The following is a 22,212-nucleotide window of genomic DNA, read 5'->3' on the forward strand; positions in this document are numbered from 1 at the left end:
TTTTTTCACATAATCCCACAGCTCTTGTAGGCTTTGCTCTTTTCTCTTGTTTCTCTGCTCTATCTCTGTGACTGATTTATTTAATTGGAAGGTGTTATCTTCAATCTCTTAGATTATTTCTTCTGTTTGATCTGCCCTGTTCTTGAGACTTTCCACAGTATTTTGTAATTCCCTGAGTTGATTCTTCATCTCCAGGACTTCGGTTAAAGTTTTCTTCACTGTGTCGATCTCTTTAATGAACCTTTGTTCCATATCCTGGAGGGTTTTTGTGGTTTCTTTGTGTTGGTTATTGAGTTGTTGTTGCAGCTCGGTGAGTGTTCTTATGATCCACATCCGAAATTCCTCTTCTGTCACATTGGTTGCCTGATTTGGGTTGGTGTCCATTTCTAGGGGGCTGGTGTTCTTCTTTGGGGGTGTGTTTTCCGTTTGGTTCTTCATATTTCCTGAGTTCTTTCGCTGATTTCTTCCCATGTTGATCCATTGTTGTTTCTTTCCTTTAGGTTTTTGTTTGGGTATTCACACACCTTGTTTAGTTTCTGAGCCGTTAGGTGGTGTCTGTGGGTGAGATTCGACCACTCCCTATATATTGAGTCAGTGGGTGCCGTGAAAAGGCTGTGCAGGATGCCGTCCCTGTCAGTAGGTGGCACTTGCTTGGAGGAACAGGCTATGCTGTTGATTTTGTGTCCTGTTATCAGCTCTTGTTCTGGGCGGAGCTGGGTTGGGTAAGCCTGCCCTCAGGCACCACCAATGTCCTTAGCAGGGGTCAAAGTTCTGTTCTCTGCTTCCAGGAAAAGCTGTCAGGGCGGGGCTGGAATGGTCCCGCTCAGCCAGAAAGTCTGGGTGTGGGGGTGGTGCTGTCTGAGACCCGCAGTCTGGAGCGGGCCTCGCTTCTTTCCACCCTCCCCAACTCCGCAGCTACTCCTGGGTCTCTGCCAGCAGGCCAGACCACACGACACCAGGCCTCCCCGGACTGTGATGCCGGCAGGGAGGTTCCCTGCACAGGAACGCCACCTGGGCTGGGCGTATGGCCTCCTTTTGGGAGGAGGGTTGCCCTCTAGGACGCTGATCTGCCCCTGAAGGCACACACACCTCAGGAGGCTGTTCACAAATATCCCTTCTGTGCCCCGGGCAATGCTAGACCTCGGTGCACGGGATCTGGTCTGCAGGTCCGACCTCTGGGTCCCAGAGTTCAAACTGTATCCCTACCAGGGAGAGGAGTTCCGGTCCCAATTCACCCACAGGGAGCCCAAGCTGGGTCTATGTCTCTCAGCCTCTGAGTCGGCACCGTTCTCCTGGGAACACCATGCCAGCAGCACCTGGGAGGGCTGGCAGGTAGGGAGCTCACAGTCTGAGTTCCCCTGAGTCAGCTGTAGGGTCCCAAAAGGGAAGGTCCTGTTCCCTGGAGGTGCCTCCAGCTGGTGGCTGTATTGTCTCTCTGGGCAGCCGTGGGTAGGGTCGGTGGAGGGGAGGAGGAGGCAATATGGCGCCTGCGTCGCGGCTCGGGTCTGTGTACACGGAGGTGCCGGGAGGGAGTTGGGAGCCTGGTGCCACGTCTGCTACAGGCTCACCGCTGGCTGGCGGCAGCCGTCTCTGGGCTGGTGTCCGCAGGTCTCTCCACCCACTGGGGAGCCCACCAGCAGTCCCAAATGCAGGGGAGGGGAAACAGCAAATCCACCTACCCTTGCCGCTGGTCTCCGGGCTGCTCTGGTGGTCTCAGCCTCCAGTTCTCCTCCGCAGCCTCCTCCCGTGGAGCCTCCCGGGGTCTCAGGTACCCCTCCTTTCGGCCCTTGTCCGCTGTATGGTCGTCGTCTTGCTTCTTTTTTCTAATTTCTGCTAGAATCTGTCTTTTCTGCAGAGACACTCTGTCTGGTGGTGTTTCTCGTCCGCCATCTTGGCTACTTCCCCTTTTAACATTCTTTAATGTTCAACTTTTCAATATCCTTTCATTTTAGGTGTTTCTTCTATATGCAGTGTGTAGTTATTAGCCTTTTAAAAATTCTTATTAAATATCACTATCTTTTAATTGGATTATTTAATCTATTTATGATCGATGTGATTATTGATATGTTTAATTTTAAGTCTAGCATTTTACCAAGGCAGTTGCTTTTTGTTTGCTCCATCTACTCTATAATCTTTATACTCTTCTTTCCCAGTTGGGCTGTTAAATGCCTTTTATTATTTCATATCCCTGTTCTGTTTACTTGTTAAGTCATATATATTTTTCATTCTTTTAATAGTTACTCTAGAGTAAACATTTATTCTTGATTTAGGAAGTCTGCTGTAATTTAATACCTTCACTTTTTCCCAAATAATATGAAGGTCTTAAAACAATATAACTTCATTTACTCTCCTGTTGGCTTAAATGCCATTTTTGGTGTATATGTTAATATGTGTATGTGTATATATGTTTGCATGTATATATGTGTATATATGCACATGTTTATCCTATGTAATATTTTAACACATATATATTTATTTTTAAACCTCATAAGACAGCATCATTATAATTTATATAGTCAAGAATAATTAGATTTACCTTCATGGTTTATTTTTCTGTTATTCTTGAATTCTTTCTGTGTGTCCAGACTTTCATACAGGATCTTTTGTTTTCTGTCCAAAGATCCATTAGTATTTTCCTTTAGTGTGGACCTGCTGGTGATAATTTTCCTTGCTTGTCTGGAAATGTTCATTTCACCTTCATTTTTGAAGGATAGTTTCTCTAGGTATATAATTCAAGGTTGGAAAATGTTTAAATTTGTTTATTTTTCTCAGTATTGTGAAAAATTTGATTCAATTATCTCCAACTCCTTTCTGTTGAGAGGTTAGTTGTACATCTAATTGTTTCTTTTTGAGAACATTCTTCTTTTTTCCCTAGCTTTTTCCCTATACTCCCCACCTCAACCCCAACCGCCACACATTTCCCTATTATTAACATTTTCAATTAGTATGATACATTTGTTGCAATTAATGAACTGATATTGATACATTATTATTAACTAAAGTTGATAGTTTACATTAAGGTTCAGGCTCTGTGTTGTACAGGTCTATGGGTTTTGACAAATGCATAATGGTATGTATCTGTCATCACAGTATTGTACAAAATAGTTTCAAAACCTTAAAGTACCCCCTGTGCTTCACCTGTTTATCTCTAACCCCTGTCCACAACCCCACTGATCTTTTTACTCTCTCTAAAGTTTTGCTTTCTGTAAATTGTCATATATTGGGATCATACAGTATGTAGTCTTTTCAGATTGGCTTCTTTCACTTAGCAATATGCATTTAAGATTCCTCCATGTTGGATGAGGAGGGAAGGTGGACTAGTAGCAGCCTGCCTGCTGCTCTCAAGGAGAGGATTGAAAGTTGTAGATATATGCCCACCTAACGGATGACTCTTCTTGGAAAGAACATTGTAAAACTCCTGGAGGAATGACACAGGACATTCAGAGTGAAGGAGAAGTTGACGGGCAATTATGCCATCGCCAAGATTCCAGCATTATGCCTGGACCCCAAGACTCGAGACTCCACCACTGCCTCTGGGCCCACAGAACTTCCCTGAGGTCCAGCGCTCCGTCAGGGACCCCCTCCCCAGCTTTGAGCTGCCATTTCACCTGGACCTGAATTAACCACAGCTAGGACACCAATGACCATTGCCTCGATAGCCTCAGTGGCCACAGTCACCTCTGTGGAAAAATCCTGGTCAGAGCAGTCCCACACAATGCCAGTAGCTGTAGAGAGAGTTTCACCAAGCCCCCAACTTGAACTTCCAATAATAATCTGGGGAATAGCACACCACCCTGCATGAAAACTATTCAGCATTGTTTTAAATTGTGACAATCAGAGGGGATTGGAACAAAACATCAACTGCAGTAGAGGCCATCAGTACTCCTGCCCCTCCCTTGCCAGGTCAACATTCGAGAGTGGGACACAAGAGCAACATCTAGGGACCTTCCCTTCTCAGTAAGTAGGAGAATTTCCAGCAAAGAAGAACAGGTGCCTTGTAAAACTGTTATCCCTGAGCTGAGAGAAGAGGATTCAGATGAGAAGAAACCAGCAAGAGAATCCTGGCAACATAAAAACACACAAAAAGTTTGATACCCACAATGGATAACACTAGAGCTATAGTAGTGGACTCCAAAAGGAAATTGTTGAAATGATAGAGATGGAAATCAGAATATGGATGGCAAATAAGATGAATGGAATTGAAGAGAAAGTTGAAAATCAACACCAAGAAGCCAAAATACTTACGGATGAAAATCCAAAAAATGAAAAAGTCACCAAAGAGATAGATAACATAAGAAGGATATAATAAGGATATAACTTAGGATAACAAGTGTGTGTGTATATATATATATATATATATATATATATATATATATATATATATATATATGGGGTATAACTTAAAGAAAAGAAAGAGTTATTTAGGGACTTTCAAAATATAGCAGAAAGCTTCAACAACTTATGGGGTGGGAAAACTGCAGCCTTGGGGCCACATGTGGCCTTCTGGATCCTTGAGTGCAGCCTTTTGACTGAATCCAAATTTTGTGGACCAGATTATTTTAATAAAGGGATTTGTATTGTGATGTTTGGATTTGGTTAAAGGACAACACCTGGGGATCCAGAGGGCCACGTTTGGTCTTGAGGCCACAGGTTCTCCCACTCCAGGACCATCTCAGAGCTTGAAGACAAGGCTTTCAAACTAACCTAATCAGTAAAAGTGCAGAAAAGAAGAATAAAGAAGAATGAACAATTGCTGAGAAAAATATGGAACTGTGTGAAATGAGCCAGTATATGAATTATAGGTATCCCAGAGAGAGAGAAAAAAAAAACATGGAAAACCTATTTGAGGGAATTTTTGAGAAAAACTTCCTTAGTATTGTCAGACATCTAGATACAAGATGGTCATCAAACACTGGAAAGATTCATAGCAAACAGGAAATCTCCAATATACATAGTAATCAACCTGGCCAAAGTTAAAATGAAGGAGAAAATTCTACAAGCAGCAAGATGAATGCAACAACTAACCTATAAAGGAAAATCCATCAGGCTAACCACAGACATCTCCGTAGAGACCTAACAAGCCAGAAGAGATTGGGGCCCTATCTTCAGTCTTCTTAAACAAAACAACTGGCAGCCTAGAATTTTATATCCAACAAAACTAAGTTTCATAATTGACAGAGAAATATAGACTTTTCCAGAGCGGCAAACCCTGAGGGAATTTGTCTTGATCAGACCAATCCTGTAGGAAATACTCAGAACTGCATTATATGTGTATCAGCACAGTAGGTACCCACCAGGGTAAAATCACCCAAAAGCTAAAACTCAAAACTCATATAAAACAATAGGGTAAGACAGAAAACAAAGCAATAAGGGACAACCCAAAATGATGAACAAAACAGCATCCCACATATCAATACTATCATTCACCATTAACAGTCTGCATGCTCAGTCTGCATGCTCAACTTAAAAAACATATGCTGGGAGAAAGGATGAAAAAACATAACCTAAGTAGCTGCTGTCTCCAGGAAACACATCTAACCCACAAGGACTCACACAGACTCAAGATGAAGGGATGAAAAAAATATTCTAAGCAAGCAGAAACCAATATAGATCAGTTATGGCCATTCTCATATCAGGTAAAATTGACTTTAAATCAACAACGGCAAAGCAAGATAAAGATGGTTATTATATAATGGTAAAGTGAGCAATTCAATAAGAAGACATAATCCTAAATATGTATGCCTCTAACATATGAGCTCTGAGATTCATAAAGCGAATTCTAGATCTAAGTAAAGAGATAAATAGTGGCATTGTAATTGCCATGGACGTCAGTACCCCATTGACAGAGCTGGACAGATTCATGGAAGCAGAAAATAAATAAATAAACACAGGACTTAAATGGGATTCTAGAACAAATGGAACTAAAAGATCTTTAAAGAACTTTCCCACCCCCAAACTACTGAATATGCATCAGTAGTTCTTCTCATCAGTACATAGGACAATCTCCAGGATTGATCATATCTTAGGCCACAAAACATTTCTCTTACTACCGTAGGGTTTTTGAGAGCATTAGTAACAGTTTATACAGACAGCAGCATAGGAGCACTAGTTAGTTTACATTCTCACCAACATTTGATACTGTCTATTTATTTAAATTTTTGCCATTGTATATTTGCATTTTTCTGATGAGGAAAAATGTAGAGTATCTTTTCATATACTTCTTGACCATTTGGTTATTTTTTGTGAAATGCCTGCTTAAATCTCTTGCCCATTTCCCCCAGCATGTTGTCTTTTTTCTTATTAATTTATGGGACTTAGTTACATATCCTAGATGTTAGGCTTTTGTCACATACACATATGGCAAATGTTTTTTCCCATTCTGTTCTTGCATTTTTACTTTCTTGAAGGTGTCTTTTGGAGAAGAGAAGCTCTTAATTTTAATAAAGTCCAATTTGTCAAAAAACTCAACAAATTCAAAAAATTGGAATTGTATCATATACCTTCTCAGACTACAGTGGAATAAAACTAGAAATCAATTCCAAGGGAAGCACTCAAATCTACACAAAGTTATGGAAATTAAACAACCTGTTGCTGTACAATTATTGGATCAATGATGATATTTAGATGGAAATCAAGATTCCTAGAACTGAATGACAAAAGAGCCACAAGCTATCAAAATATATGGGATTCAGCAAAAGCAGATGGGAAAATTCATAGCCTTAAATGTCTACATCAAAAAGACAGAAAGATCACAAATTAACAACCTAATGTTACATTTCAAGGAACTAGAAAAGGAAGATCAAACCCAACCCAAAGCCAGCAGAAGAAAACAAAGGTCAGAGCAGAATTAAATGAAATGGAATAGAAGAAAAACCAAAAACAATACAAAGTATCAACAAAACAAAATGTTGATTCTTTGAAAAGATAAACGTAATTGATAAACCTCTTGCTAGATCAACCAGAAATAGAAGATAACCCATATAAGCTCAATCAGAAATGAAAAAGGAGATATTATAACTGATAGCATAGAAATACAAAACATCATCTCTAAATACTATGAAATTCTCTACATACATAAACTGGAAAACAGAGGAAATGGAAAAATTTCTGGAAATACACAACCTCCCAAGACTCAGTCAGGAAGAAATAGAACTGCTGAACAAACCAATAATGAGCAGTGAGATTGAAGCAGTAATAAAAAAAAAAAAATCTGCCAATAAAAAAAAAGCCCTAGACCACGTGGAGTTATAGCTGAATTCTGCCAGACCTAAAAGGATGAGCTGATACTCATCCTATAGAAATTATTCCATAACATGGAGAAGGAAGGGATCCTCCCAAAATCATTCTGTGAATCAAGTATCACCTTGATTCACAGAATGATCAAAGCCAGGGAAGGACACAACAAAAAAAAGAAAACTACAGACCAATATCTCTTATGAATATAGATGCAAATATCCTCAACAAAATACTAGCAAACTGAATCCAACAGCACTTAAAAAAAATTCACCATGAACATGTAGGCTTCAACTCAGGGATGTTAAAGATGGTTCAACATATGTAAATCAGTATATGTGATTCACCACATAAACAGAAGCAAAAATAAAGATCATATGATCATCTTAATAGATGCAGAAAAAACATTTGACAAAATCCAGAATTCTTTCATGATTAAAATCCTCAACAAGCTAGGCATACAAGGAGCATACCTCAAAATTATAAAAGCCATATATAATAAACACTTAGCAACATCATGCTGAATGAAATTAAGTTGAAAGAATTCCCCCTCAGAATTGTAGCAAGAAAGGAGTGCCCACTGTCAGCACTTCTATTCAACATAGTACTGGAAGTCCTAGCCAGAGCAGTCAGACAAGAGAAAGAAATAAAGGGTATACAATTTGGCAAATAGGAGGTTAAACTATCCCTTTTCACTGGTGATATGATCTGTATCTAGAAAATCCTGAAGACTCCACCAAAAGACTCCTAGAACTGAAATAAATTTAGCAAAGTCTCAGGTTACAAAATCAATGTATGCAAATCAGCATTTCTGTATACCAGTAATAGTCAAGCTGAGAGTCAATTCAAAGACTCAATACCATGCACAATAGCCATTATACAAAGAAAATCAAATACTTAGGAATATACCTAACCATGGAGGTCAAATATCTCTACAAGGAGAATTATAAAACACTGATGAAAAAATTCACAGATTACACAAACAAATGGAAAACATATCATTCTTGTGGACTGGTAGAATCAACATTGTTAAAATGTTCATACTTCCCAAAGTGATTCACAGATCCCATACAATCCTCATCAAAATATAATACCAATATCATTTCTCAGGTCTGGAAAAATTTAGTCTACATCTCGTTTGGAATCAAAAAAGAGCCCCAAAAGCCAAAGCAGTCTTAAGTGAAAAGAACAGATCTGGAGGCATCATATTACCAGACTTCAAATTAATGCTATTTAATACAAGGCTGTAGTAACAAAAACAGCATGGGACTGGTACAAAATAGAGACCCAGTTATAAAACCATCTACCCACAACTAACTGATCTTTGACAAAGCAAACAACCACATACACTGGGGAAAGGAATCCCTATTCAATAAATGGTTCTGGGAAAATTAGCCACATGCAGAAGAATTAAACAGGACCCCTATCTCTCACCATTTACAAAAATTAATTCAAGATGGATAAAAGACTTAAATGTAAGGTATAAAACCGCACAAATTCTAGAAGAAAATGTAGGAAAAACTCTTCTAAACATCAGCATAGGCAAAGAATTCAAGAATAAGACTCCAAAGGCAATTACAGCAACAACAAAAATAAATGGGACCTGATTAAATTAAAAAGCCGCTGTGGATCAAAGGACATAACAGAATAAATAGACAACCTACAGACTGGGAGATAATATTTGCAAACTATGCATCTTATAAAGCAGCACAATCCCTAACATTTTTGGCACCAGGGAACAGTTTTATGGAAGAGTTTTTCCACAGACTGGTGGGGTTTGGGGATGATTTAAGTGCATTACATTTATTGTGTACTTTATTATTATTACATTGTAGTATATAATGAAATAATTATACAACTCACCATAATGCAGAATCAGTGGGAGCCCTGAGCTTGTTTTCCTGCAACTAGATGGTCCCATCTGGGGGTGATGGGAGACTGTGACACCTGATGTGTGTTGCTTATGTCCAGTCTACTCCATACTCTTGTTTTGGTTGTGTCACTACAGAAAACTCTGCTTCACAAAAATAGGCTGTTGGAAATGTAAGCGGACTTTCAGTGCTTTTGTGTCAATCTCAGGATATTCAGTCTTTACTTTAATCCAGAATGTATGGAGATTGGAAGTTGTCTCAGATGTACTTTTAAGGCCCTGCCATTTGTGATATCAAGCAGTTGATCCTCTTCTAGCATGGACAAACTCAATTCACCTGGTTTATTCACAATCGGGTCATTGATCCATTCCTTGCCAGTTCAGGGGTCTTTTGTGGTAGGGAAATAATGCTCAAACTGTTTTGAAAGCTGCGATAGGTGATCATGCGCCAGCTGGGAGAAAAAAGGCCCTGGCTCAGTCTCTTTCAAAATCTCTGCTAATGTTTGAAACCTGTCAAAAATCCCAACGTTCACTTTTTGCCCCCATAATTCCAGTTTGGCTTTGAATGCAGCCGCTTTATCTGCCAATTTGAACACAATTGTCCTTCTCCCCTGAAGTGACAGATTGAATTTGTTGAGCAGGTTGAATATGTCACACAAGTAAGCAAGTTTTGTGACCCATTCTGTGTCACTGAAATGTGTTGCTAGTGATGAAAGAAATCTAAAAGAAATCTCTGGAGTGGCTCTCATAACTCAGAAACTCTGGCCAGTAATCTACCTTTAGAAAGCCATCTCACTTCTGTGTATAAGAGTTGTGTGTGCTCAGCATCCATCTCCTCACAGAGCTGCATGAACAGACATGCATTAAGGGTATGTACTTTAATGTGGTTGATAATTTTAATCACATCCTGCAAAATGTTTTTTAGTTCTGTGATATTTTTCAGCTAGCCAGCATTTCTCTATGGATGACACAGTGCATAGAAGACTAACATTCATTAGTGACCTCCTTGACCCAAGTGGTGATTCCAGAAAGTCATGCAGTCATGACAAGTGCCTTATCTGTGCATACAACAACACAAAATGACCAATTCAGTTTTCCTGATATGTATTCATTCGAAGACTTGACTAGTTCTGCAGCTGTGGTGTTGGTTAGCGACGAAATTGCACATAACGTATCCTCCTGCACATCCTCCTGAAAAATATATCACACAAAAACAGGCATTGTTGCCTTGTTGTCAACATCAGTAGACTTATCAAGCTGGATTGCGTACCACGGTGATTCATTAATCCTCTCTAACAATTGTGCCTCAGTATACTCTGCTACCTCATCAATTCATCTAGTTATGGTACTAGCCAAAAGAGGAACACATTCCACCTTTTGAATTGCAGCCTCTCCTAAAAGTTCACAGCAAACGTCCTTAGCAGCAGATAAGGTCAACTCTTCACCAATAGTAAAGGGCTTTTTGGCTTTAGAAATGCAGTTAGCCGCTAATAATGATGCTCTCAGTGCAGACACATTTGATGAAGTGGTGGCCTTCAATAATTGGTTCTAGTCTTCCTGTTCATATTTTTTTCTTTTGAAAAACTCCAGCGTCTTGTCTTTTAATGCAGGGTGCTTGGTCTCCATGTGGCGAAGCAGTTTTGAAGGTTTCATGGCTTCATTGGATAGCCGGTCACCACATATTATACAAAGTAGGCTTGGAGATTGTGAATCATCTGTTGCAATGAATCCATAATTTAGGATTTTTGGCATGTTGTTTCAAATGTAGCTTTCATTTTTTTGGTAGTCTTAGAGTCTTCTGCTGTCTCATCATTGGGTCTTTCCCCCTTTTCAAGGAAGCTCTCCAATGTTTGTTTTTTACTCATTTTGCTAGCATTAGCTTGTGAGCTTACCAAAACTGTGACTGAGGCAAGTACACAGTGTGGAAAAGAGGTGCAGATGGAAGTGGTAAATAAAATAATGGGCAGGCCATGCATGGGCTAAAATAAATGCCAGATTCTGAGTTAAAGTCTGTCACCAGATGCAGCTATACAATTGAAGTTAGATGTTCACTTGCCACTATAAAGCCTAACACCAGATGCAGCTTAATTGTCATTTGCCACTCACTGGTTGGCACTGGTTGTATTTTGATGAGTCTACAACCAATTGATTTATTATGGTCTCTGTGCAGTTAAATGTCTTTGCTAATGATAATCTATATTTGCAGCCACTTCACAGCCCTAGTGTCACTGCCTCAGTTCCACCTCAGATCATCAGACATTAGATTCTCATAAGGAGTGTGCAGTCTTGATCCCTCACGTGTGAAGTTTACAGTAGGGTTTGTGCTTCTATGAGAATCTAATGCTGCTGCTGATCTGATGGAAGGCAGAGCTCAGGTGGTGATGTGAATGATGGAGAGCAGCTGTAAATACAGATGAAGCTTTGCTTGCTCACCCACCACTCAACCTCCTACTGCACAGCCCGGTTCCTTTCAGGCAAGGAAAGGAACTGATGTTGGGGTATGCATCTATAAAGGGCTGAGCCTGATGTTGGTGTTGGGCCTGCTGGGCCTGATGTTGGTGCTGGGCCTGATATTGGGGTATGCATCTATGAAGGGCTAATACCAAGATTCTTCGAAGAACTCAAACATATCAGCAAGAACAAAAACCTACTCTTTGGAAAAGTGGGCAAAAACATGAACAGAAATTTTTCAAAAGAAGATGGACAAATGGCCAGCAAACATGAAAAAATACTTATCATCACTAATCATCAGAGAAATGCAAATTAAAACCACAAGATATCACCTTATAACTGTCAGAATGGCTATTATTAAGAAGTCCAAAAACAATAGATGCTTATGTGGATGCAGAGCAAAAGGATTGCTTATACACTGTTGGTACAACTGCACAATAGTACAAACTCTCTGGAAAACAATATGGAGATTCCTCAAAGAAATAAATATAGACTTAACCTTTAGATCCAGCAATCCTACTACTGGATATCTGCCTATAGTAAAAGAAGTCATTTAATCAAAAAGACACCTGTACTTTAATGTTTATTGTAGCACAATTCACAATCACAAAAATGTGTCAACAAAATATAGAGTAGTAGTTGGCCATAAAAATGAATTAATGTCTTTTGCCACAATTTGGATGGAACTGGACACCATTATCTTAAGTGAAGTATCCGAGGATAGGAAAAACAAACATCATATGTACTCTAATATTGGAACTAAGACAGTGGGCACACATGGGCTCAGAAAGAAGTAAAAGTTATTGGAAATCAAGAAGGGGGAACAGAGAGAGGTAAAAACCTACCTAATAGTTTATAATGAACATTATTCTGGTGATGGGCACACTAATGGCCCTGATTTAAGCATTCTAAAAGCTATCCAGAAACATTTGTACCCCTTTAATATTTTGAAATTATAAAAAGGATTTCTCCATGTCTTTTCATGGCTTGATAGCTCATGTCTTTTGGTGCCAAATAATATTTCATTATTTGGGTGTACCATAGTTCAGCCACTCACCTACTAGGGGTGAATTGCTCATTTCTTTTTATTGCTGAATAATACTCAGTTGTATGATTATACCACAGTTTATTCATTGACCTGTTGATGGACATTATGATTGCTTCCAGTCTTTGGTGATGGCGAATAAAGCTACCATAGACATTCATGTGCAGTTTTTTATGTGGACATAAGTTTTCAGCTCAACTGGGCAAATACTCAGGAATGTGATTGCATGGTAAGAGTATGTTTCCTTTTTTAGGAAAATATCATTTATGTTAGTGTACTGGATGTTAGCTATTCTATAGTGAGAAATGGTTTCTCCTTGTTTTAATTTGTAATTTCCTAATGACATAATAATGTTGAACATCTTCACATGTGCATATTCCTGCCATCTGTATATCTTCATTGTTGAGGTGTTTTTTCAATCATTTGCCCATTTTTAAATTGGTTGGTTGTTTTCTTATTGAGTTTTAAGAGTTTTTGTATATTTTGGATACCAACCTTTTATCAGATATGTGTTTTTGCAAAGATTTCCTCTCAGTCTTTGGCTTGTCTTTTCATTTTCTTTATAGTGTCTGTCTTAGTCCATCTTCTTTTACTGTAACAATATGTCTGAGACCAGGTAATCTATAAAGGAAACAGGTTTATTTAGCTCACAATTCTGGAGGGTGGGTGGTCCCAGATCAAGCAGCTGCATCTGGCTGGTGTCTGGTGAGGGCCTTGTGCAGTGTCATAAGATGTCAGAGAAGGAAGCAGAAGGGAAAATGGGTATGTGCAAAGAGACCACATTTTAGTTGCAGCTTTGCTTTATAACAACCATCTCGTAGTAACTAATTCAGGCCTGAGAGACACCTAATCACTTCATAAAGGCACTATCTACCACCACTATCACCACCACAATGGAGATCAAACCTCAATAGGAGTGTGATGGGGACAAACCATATTAAAACCATAGAAGAGTCTTTTGTAGAAGTTTTAAATTTATGTTTTTAATATTTGAATGTAGAGCTTTATTAAAGAGGCATACAAATAGAGGGCTTTTTATCAAATAATTGCACCTGACATTGAGCTACCATTTTGCTATATGTAGCTTTTTTATCTTTTAAAAAATGTTTATTTTTAATCATTATAGGTACATAATACTTGTATATATTTATAGGATACATGTGATATTTGTGTACAGGCATACAGTGTGAATTAATCAAATGCAAGTATTTGAGGTCTCCATCACCTCAGGCATTTATCATTTCTTTGTGTTCGGAACATTCCAATTCTACTGTTTTAGTTATTTTAAACTATACCCTGACTTGTTGATGATAATCACTTTGTTGTGCTATTAAATATTGTTTTTTATATCTAACTATATTTTTGCACCCATTAAACATCCCCATTTTATCTTCCACCCCTGGTAACCTTCCCAGCCTTTGGTAATCATCATTCTACACTCTGTATTTATGAGAGCAATTGTTTACTATTTTTTCCCATATGAGTGAGAATATGCAAGATTTATCTTTCTGTGCTTGGCTTATTTACTTAACATAATGTTTTCCAGTTTCATCTATGTTGCTCCAAATGGCAGGATTTCATTCTTTTTTTGGCTATATAATATTTCATTGCATGTATGTGCCACAATTTATCCATTCATCCATTAATGAACATTTAAGTTGATTCCAAATCTTGGCTATTATAGGGTGCTGCAGTAAACATGGGAGTGTAGATATATTTTTGATAATACTGATTTCCTTTTAGATATGTGACTAGCAGTGGGATTGCTGGGTCATGTGGTTCTATTTTCAGTTCTATTTTCAGTTTTTGAGAAATCTCCATACCTTTATGGATAGTAGGTGCACTAATTTACTTTCCCACCAACAGTGTACAAGGATTGCCCTCTTTCTGTGTCCTCACCAGCATTTGTTATTATTGTCTGTCTTTTTGATAAAATCCATTTTAACTTGTGTGAGATGGTAGCTCATTGTAGTTTTGATTTGCATTTCTCTGATGGTTAGTGATGTTGAGCATTATTTTCACATGCCTGTTGGCCATTTGTATGTCTTATTTTGAGAAATGTCCATTCACATCTTTTGCCCATTTTTAAATATATTGTTTGATTTTTTCCTGTTGAGTTGTTGGAGCTCCTTAAACAGTCTAGTTATTTATCCCTTGTCAAACGGGTAGTTTGCAAATACTTAAAACCTTCTCCCATACTATGGGTTGTCTCTTCACTTTGTTGCATGTTTCCTTTGCTGTGCAGAAGCATTTTAACTGGATGTGATCCCATTGTCCAATTCTGCTTTGCTTGCCTGTGCCTTGAGGGTATTACTGAAGAAGTGCTTGCCCAGGCCAGTGCCCTGAAGCATTTCCCCAATGTTTTCTTTTAGTATTTTCATAGTTTGGGGTCTTAAACGTATGTCTTTAATACATTTGAAATTTATTTTTGTATCTGGCAAGAGATAAGGGTCTAGTTTCCTCTGCATATGCATATCCAGTTTTCTCAGCACCATGTATTAAAGAGACTGTCTTTTCCCCACTGTGTGTTTTTGGCTACTTTGTTGAAGGTAAATTCACTATGGATGTATGGATTTATTTCTGGATTCTTTTTTCTGTTTCATTGATCTATGAGTCTGTTTTTATGCCAGTATAGTCCTGTTTTGGTTACTATATCTCTGTAGTATAATTTGAAGTCAGATAATGTGATTTTTCCAGTTTCGTTCTTTTTGCTTACAATAGTTTTGGCTATTCTGGGTCTTTTGTAGTTCCATATAAATTTTAGGTTTTTTTTCCTATTTCTGTGAAGAATATTATTGGTATTTTGATGGGGATTATGTTGAATCTACAGATTGCTATGGGTAGTATGGACATTTTAACAATATTGATTTTTCCAATTTGTGAACCTGGAATACCTTTCCCCTTTTTGTGTCTTCTTCAATTTCTTTCATCAATGTTTTATGGTTTCTATTGTAGAGATCTTTTAGTTCTTTGGTTAAGTTTATTCCTATGTATTTTATTTTTTGTAGCTATAATACTGTTATAAATGGGATTACTTTCTTGGATTCTTTTTCAAATTGTTTGCTGTTGGCATATAGAAATGCTACTGATTTTTGTAGGTTGATCTTGTACCCTGCAACTTTACTGAATTTATCAATTCCAATTGTTTTTTTTGTGGAGTCTATAGGTTTCTCTAGATATCAGATCATGTCATCTACAAACAAGGATAATTTCACTTTTTCCTTTCCACTTTGGATGCCCTTTATTTCTTTCTTTTGTCTGATTGCTCTAGCTAAAGCTTCCAATACTATGTTGAATAACAGTGGTGAAAGTGGGCATCTTTGTCTTCTTCCAGATCTTAGAGGAAAGGCTTTTAGTTTTTCCCTATAGAAGTTTTTAATTTTAATAAAGCCCAATTTATCAATTTTTTCATTGATTGATAGTGCCTTTGATATTATATCTAAAACTCATCATCACTCCCAGTGTTACCTAGATTTTCTCTTAATTATATTATTTTTATAATTTTTTTATTTATACACTTCACTTTTAGATCTAAGATCCAGTTGGAGTTAATGTTTTTGTGAATGATATAAGGTCTGTGTTTAGATTCTTCTCTTTTTATTTTTTATTTTTGCATGTGGATGTTGAGTTGTTCCCACACCATTAGTTAAAAAGATTATCTTTTCTCCATTGAACTGCCTTTGCTCCTTTGTAAAAGCTCAGTTGCATGTATTTATACAGGTCTGTTTCAAGGCTCTCTATTTTGTTCCATTAATCAATTCAACTATTTTTTCCAATACCATACTGTATTGACTACTATAGTTTTAGAGTAAGTTTTACAGTCAGTCTCTACTTGTTTAAGAATTTTCTCTTTGCGTTTTGTTTCATGTAGGTTTTACTATGATATGCTTGTGTGATGAGGTTTTTTAAAATTTTAACCCTCCTTGGGGATTTACAATACTTCATGAATCAGTGCTCCAATTTATCTATAAATTTTGAGAAGTTCTTAGCCATAATCCCTTTAAATATAGCTTCTAGCTAATTCCCTTCTCTCTTCCTGAGATGTAAAGTATAACATAGCAGGTTTTTATGCAGTGTACTCTACATCTCTTATGCTTTCATATGTTTTTCATCCTTTTATCATTTTGTGCTTCCTTCTAGATATTTTCTTCTGATCTATCTTCTACTTCTCCACTTCTTTGGCTGTATTTAATCTGCTTTTAAACCTATTTGTTAACTTTTTAATATTTATTGTACTATTTAGTTATAAAATTCCTATTTGGATTTTTTTTATGACCTCTAGTGCTTTCCTCTCCTGAAATTTTCAATCCCTATCTATTATTTCCTCAAACATTTCAAACATAGTTTAAATTCATGTCTTAGGTGTTTTTGAGTGGTCTCTAGGCTAATAATGGTTTTTACATTTCTAAAGGGTTGTAAAAAATAGGAAAAGAATAACATACAACAGAGACTGTATGTGGCCCACAAAACATAACATATTTACTATCTGGCATTTTACATAACATGTTGCTGATCCCTGATCTACAGTCTTGTGGGGCTGTTTCTATTGTTTTACTGATATTGTCTTATCTCTGCCTTTGCTTGGTTATGTTTGATGTGGTACTGGACATTATGTATAAAAAATTATAGAGTCAATTTGAAGCTAAGTTGATACTTCCTGCAGAGAAGATTAAGTTTGCTACTAGCAGGCAAGTAAAGGCACTAATAATCTTGAATCACCTTTATTCAATCAGGTTGAGTTGATTAATAGATGAGTTTTGGTCTTTCTGAGGGCTGCTTGGTTTCTGTTCACACTAATAGTGCTTTGAAGCTCCAAACCAAAGCCTGGGGATTTACCAGGCATCCCCTTCTTAATGTGCCCTGACAACTGAGTCTGTTGAAATACCTGCTCATCTGTCAACTTGACATCTGTCAACTGTCTGTAGCTGGCAAGCATCTGCCCCTATTGGAATTGGCAGATACTTCTAGGAAAGAGTAACCCTAATTTTCCCTGGTTTTATCTTCTTAATTGTTAATTTGCCATGTTAATAATCTGTGGTTTTATATATTTTTTGTATGTTTGGTTTTTTATTTATATATATTTATATTTTTTCTTAATTAGTCTATTTCTCAGTAGGAAGGTTGGTTCAAATTATTTTGCCTAGTAGTATTAGAACTTTAACTCTCCCTTATATTTTCTTTGCCTATGAATAGTGAAATGTTTGTTTTGTATAATTTTTTCACTTTTGCATTTTTTATATTTTTATTTCAGATAGCCTCATTATTTCCCATGTATATTGTGGGATACATTGAGCCAAGCAAGTTTCAGAAGATCATTTATATGAACATGGTAACATTTTTAATATTTATAAGTGAGATGCTAAAATAAGATCTCAGAGTTTGTAAAACATAACTGATTCTGTTTTAGGGGGCACCTTCTCTTTGGTACTACTTAATACATATGGTATTAGTGATATCCTGAATGAAAACTAGAAATATATATTATGGATATCATATTATAGCTCATACTTTCAACTACAGATTCTTTAAAACTATGTTTTATTTTTATGTATTGTTATTGTCACTACTTTTGAAACTATCTTTTCTTTCTCAGACCTGAGATTTTTAGCACTTTGCATGAATATGACACTCTAATTGAAAATTTTTAAATTTTTTTCAATTTTTTTTTATTTTAGCATATTATGGGGGTACAAGTGTTAAGGTTACATATATTGCCCATGCCCCCCCCCAGTAAGAGCTTCAAGTGTGTTGTTGCATTTTTGTTTTTATCTTAGTTTCCAAACACATTTTCCTAAAAAATATGAAAAAAAGTAAAGCTTCACAAGTGATGGAAATTCTGAAGTAATCAAATAAAAATTAATAAAACTAATATTTATAACTCTTATTATACTCATTATTAAAACAATAGAAATAATATTTATTTTTATTTTTCCTTGTTTCAAGTAGAGGATGGAGAAAAAAATTAAATTTAGCCATACAGAATTTATAGTTTGGAATTTTAATGCTTAGAACTTAGCTACTTGAAATTCCATTACTGTTTGGCCAAGATTCATTCATCATCTTCATGTAAATACAATTTATATTAGAAATGACTGTACGTTGCCAAAGTAGGCATTATGCCATATATATAATACCTATAAAATGTGTTTGTGTTTTTTTCATTTTTCAGACTTCAGTTCTCCTTTGTTTTGTTTTGATGTTTGGAAATCCAATGTATTTATCTTCTTATTATTCTTCATCTTTGTTAATGACATGGGTAAGTGTTTGTTAAGTTTATGAATATTTTTTTTTAACCTGACAAATACCAGGTTTACCTTTCTAATACAAGTATAGGAAAATAAATAGGGCCCTTTCCTGATTATCATTTACATAAACAAGTTTTCCCTGAGTAAAGCTTATTTTCCATCTCATCCTTGAAAAATATTATAATACAGTACAAAAAAATTTTTTAAAGTAGTGCCCAAGTAAATATTTTGTTTACAATGATCATAAGGTAATAAGACTTACTTTAAAAACATCCTATATTTTATGATAAAAATGATTTGTTTCTCTTAAGTCACCTCAGTAGGCTAAGTATTATTACAGTGACATTGCTGTTGCCCAAAACATTTTTGGAACTCCTTAAATTGTCTTCACAGACTGTGGCACATTCTTGAGAATATCCTCAATGGTGGCAAATCTTCATCTTTCAAGGGTGGATTTGATTTTTGGAAATAACCAAAACCTTGTGAATAAGGTGGGTAATTGAGCTTGGTAAAACAGATTTTGATTAACCTATGGTATGACAATAGAGTAATAGGACCTCTTACACCTATAACTAACTTATCTCTGAAGACAGTTTACAAAATGGAGTTCCAAACTGTTTTGAACAATGGAAAAATAATAAGTGTGTAGTTTCCTCACATTACTTACTTTCATGGAATAACCCTCCTTTGGACATGTATTTGGATTGGTGGTTTAATAAAACATTTTTATTAGTTTGTAGTCACACTTCCGATAGCCATAAACCAGAACCTGGAATATTCTTCTCTATCTCCCATTTCCACACTGATTTAAAATAATATCAACTACAGTAATGCCAAAATATAGCTCTTTTCCATGTATGGTACAGTGATTAAATCTTTGAGGGTAGCCCCTATGTTTTAACATTTTTACTTTCCACATTGTTTTTCCCTCATAGTTAATGTTTCCTCTTTCTCCTCAAAAAAATATGCTATTTATTTTCAACATTTTGTCATACTTTTTCAGCATTTCAAAGTAAAGGACTTCTAGTAGTGTGCTCATCCACGTCTTTTCATGAAAACTTTTTTATTTTGAAATACAGGTACAGAAAACCACATAAAACAAATGTTTTATGTGGGGACTTAGTACTGACTAATACTGATTATGTACAGTTCTGTAATGATTAAGTACTGGTTTCAGGACACCTGACCACCCTTGTGATACCAAAGTCCACAGATGCTCAAGTCCCTTATATAAAATGGCATAGTATTTGTATATAGCCTATACACATCTCTCGTGTATTTGAAATCATCTCTAGATTTTTGTAATACCTAATACAATGTAAATAATTATTATTTTTTTTAAAATTGATATTATTTAAAAAAAATTTTTTTCAAATATTTTTTGTCTACTATTGATTGAATCTGACATTGGTGTGAAATCCACAGATATGGAGGGCCAACTGTACTAATAATTAATGAACTGTTGTTTGGCAAACATTCTTAAACTACCATCAAGTCAAAATTATGACTTTTCAAACCACTCTGGAAGCCCTCTAAGTGACCCGTCCCAATTATAACTCCCTTGCCCAGCCCTAAAACAGTAGTGACTGTCTTGACTACTATGGTAATTATTTCCTAGAATTCCTTTATAGTTTTGTCATTTCAGTTTCTCTTTTTATCTTTGGATTTACTGTATATCTCCCTGGCTTTTCCTCATGATATTTATGTTTTGAAGAATCTAAGTCATTGAACATGTGGAGGATTCAGTGGTCCAGATTTTGCTCTTTGAATTCTAATGATGTGGGTTAACATGCTCCTTTGTCTTCTGTATTTCCAATATATTAGTAATTGGATGCAAAACTTGGACAGGTTCAGATTTAACCACTTTAGCAAATCTATAGTATTGTTCTTTCATTAGGAGCCACATAATGTCTCTCCTTTTATGATAGCAACCATTAACACTCCATACTAGATCCATTAATTCAATAGGGATTGCAAAATGGTGATATTCTAATCCTTAATTTCTAGTTCATTTAGGAAAAGTGAAGTAAATATTTGATTTACCTCATTATTTGCTAGTTTTAAAAATAATGAATTGATTTCCCTGTCATCTTCCAAATGTAGGATCTTTTGGGACATGGGGGGAGGGTGTGTGCGTGCGTGTGTGTGTGTGTGTGTGTGTGTGTAAGTATCATTATAAACATAGGGATTTAAACATTTCTGATATATTTTAAGTCAGTTGAAATTATTATCTTTACTCATGCTCACATTGTTTCATTGTTGACCAGTAGAGCCTCTTGAGGTTTCTCCTAAGCTTTTTGTCATGACCCTAGTAGTCTGATAGTTCACTTGTGTTGTGTGTTACAAGTTGTTCTAGGTCTCTCTTGTGTATTCCTGGCTAACACCTGGAGTCAAGCCCTGCTTTCCTTTATTGGAGAAATGATATTTTAAGATCATAGTCTGGGCCCCAGGGATGTTCAGTGTTCATGGTTATGAGTAGATCATTGTCAGTGGCTAGAGCTAGGAAATGTTATAGGGTATGTTCTCTCTGTCTCTCAGAAAATCTGAGAGATACAGTGTATCTGTATGTATATTTATGATAAAATAGCTAATGAGTTCTTATGGATATTTCCAAATCAAATTCAGGCATATAGGACTACAGGGTCTTTACTTAAATCTTTCTACCCTGTATTTGTATCTCTTGGTTCTCAAGAAACCAGGGATGTTATAATTAGGATATCACATATTCATTTGCTTTATTCCAAAGTGCACACATAAGAATGAATTACTATTACTATACCACCACCATGATTACTGAAAATAAAGATTTTTTTTGCATATCCTTATTTCATTCTCTTCGCCCATTTTTTTACTAGTTGTGTATCTATATTATCAGAACATAGAGGCATTACATACTGTACTCTCTGCCTTATAACTCCTATTTAGTGTTTTTATATGAATGAATATACATTTATTTACCACCAGAATTTATGTCATTACCTTCTAGTTATTTTGGTTATTTAAGGCTTACTCTACATGGGAATTCCCTTAATTCTTGTGTGTTTTTCACAGTTTGTCTTAATGACCTTTTCCTTGAATATAAAATTCTTGGCTCATATTTTTTTTTTCTTTGAGATCTTGTTTTTCTTCTGTCCAAAAGGGTTCCTGTTAAAAGTTTTTTAAGTGACTTGGTCTTTTTGCTTGGAACCCAAAGTGTTCTTCCTTTGCTTTAAAGATAAGTATATATGTTACTGTCATTTGTTTTCACTTGATTTTTGCAGTTATATAGTACACCCTTTTGATATGTGGTTTCAGATATTTTTGTTTTTATTTCATGAAACATCTCTTAAATGCTAGTTGTTAGTATTAAATTTTAGTATAAGTTTTAG

At 36.3% G+C, this 22,212-nt stretch overlaps 1 protein-coding gene across 1 annotated transcript in view; it reads left to right on the forward strand.

The window, feature by feature from the left end:
• Nucleotides 1–22,212, forward strand: part of DPY19L2 (dpy-19 like 2) — a 119,818-nt gene that overhangs the window by 39,063 nt on the left and 58,543 nt on the right. Inside the window, exons 10-11 of the mRNA XM_012777557.2 lie at nucleotides 17,851–17,928; nucleotides 18,769–18,855. Coding sequence (XP_012633011.1) covers nucleotides 17,851–17,928; nucleotides 18,769–18,855 — 165 coding nt within the window. The remainder of the gene's footprint in view (nucleotides 1–17,850; nucleotides 17,929–18,768; nucleotides 18,856–22,212) is intronic.

This window comes from Microcebus murinus, chromosome 9 (assembly GCF_040939455.1).
Source record: "Microcebus murinus isolate Inina chromosome 9, M.murinus_Inina_mat1.0, whole genome shotgun sequence".
Classification (NCBI taxonomy): domain Eukaryota; kingdom Metazoa; phylum Chordata; class Mammalia; order Primates; family Cheirogaleidae; genus Microcebus; species Microcebus murinus.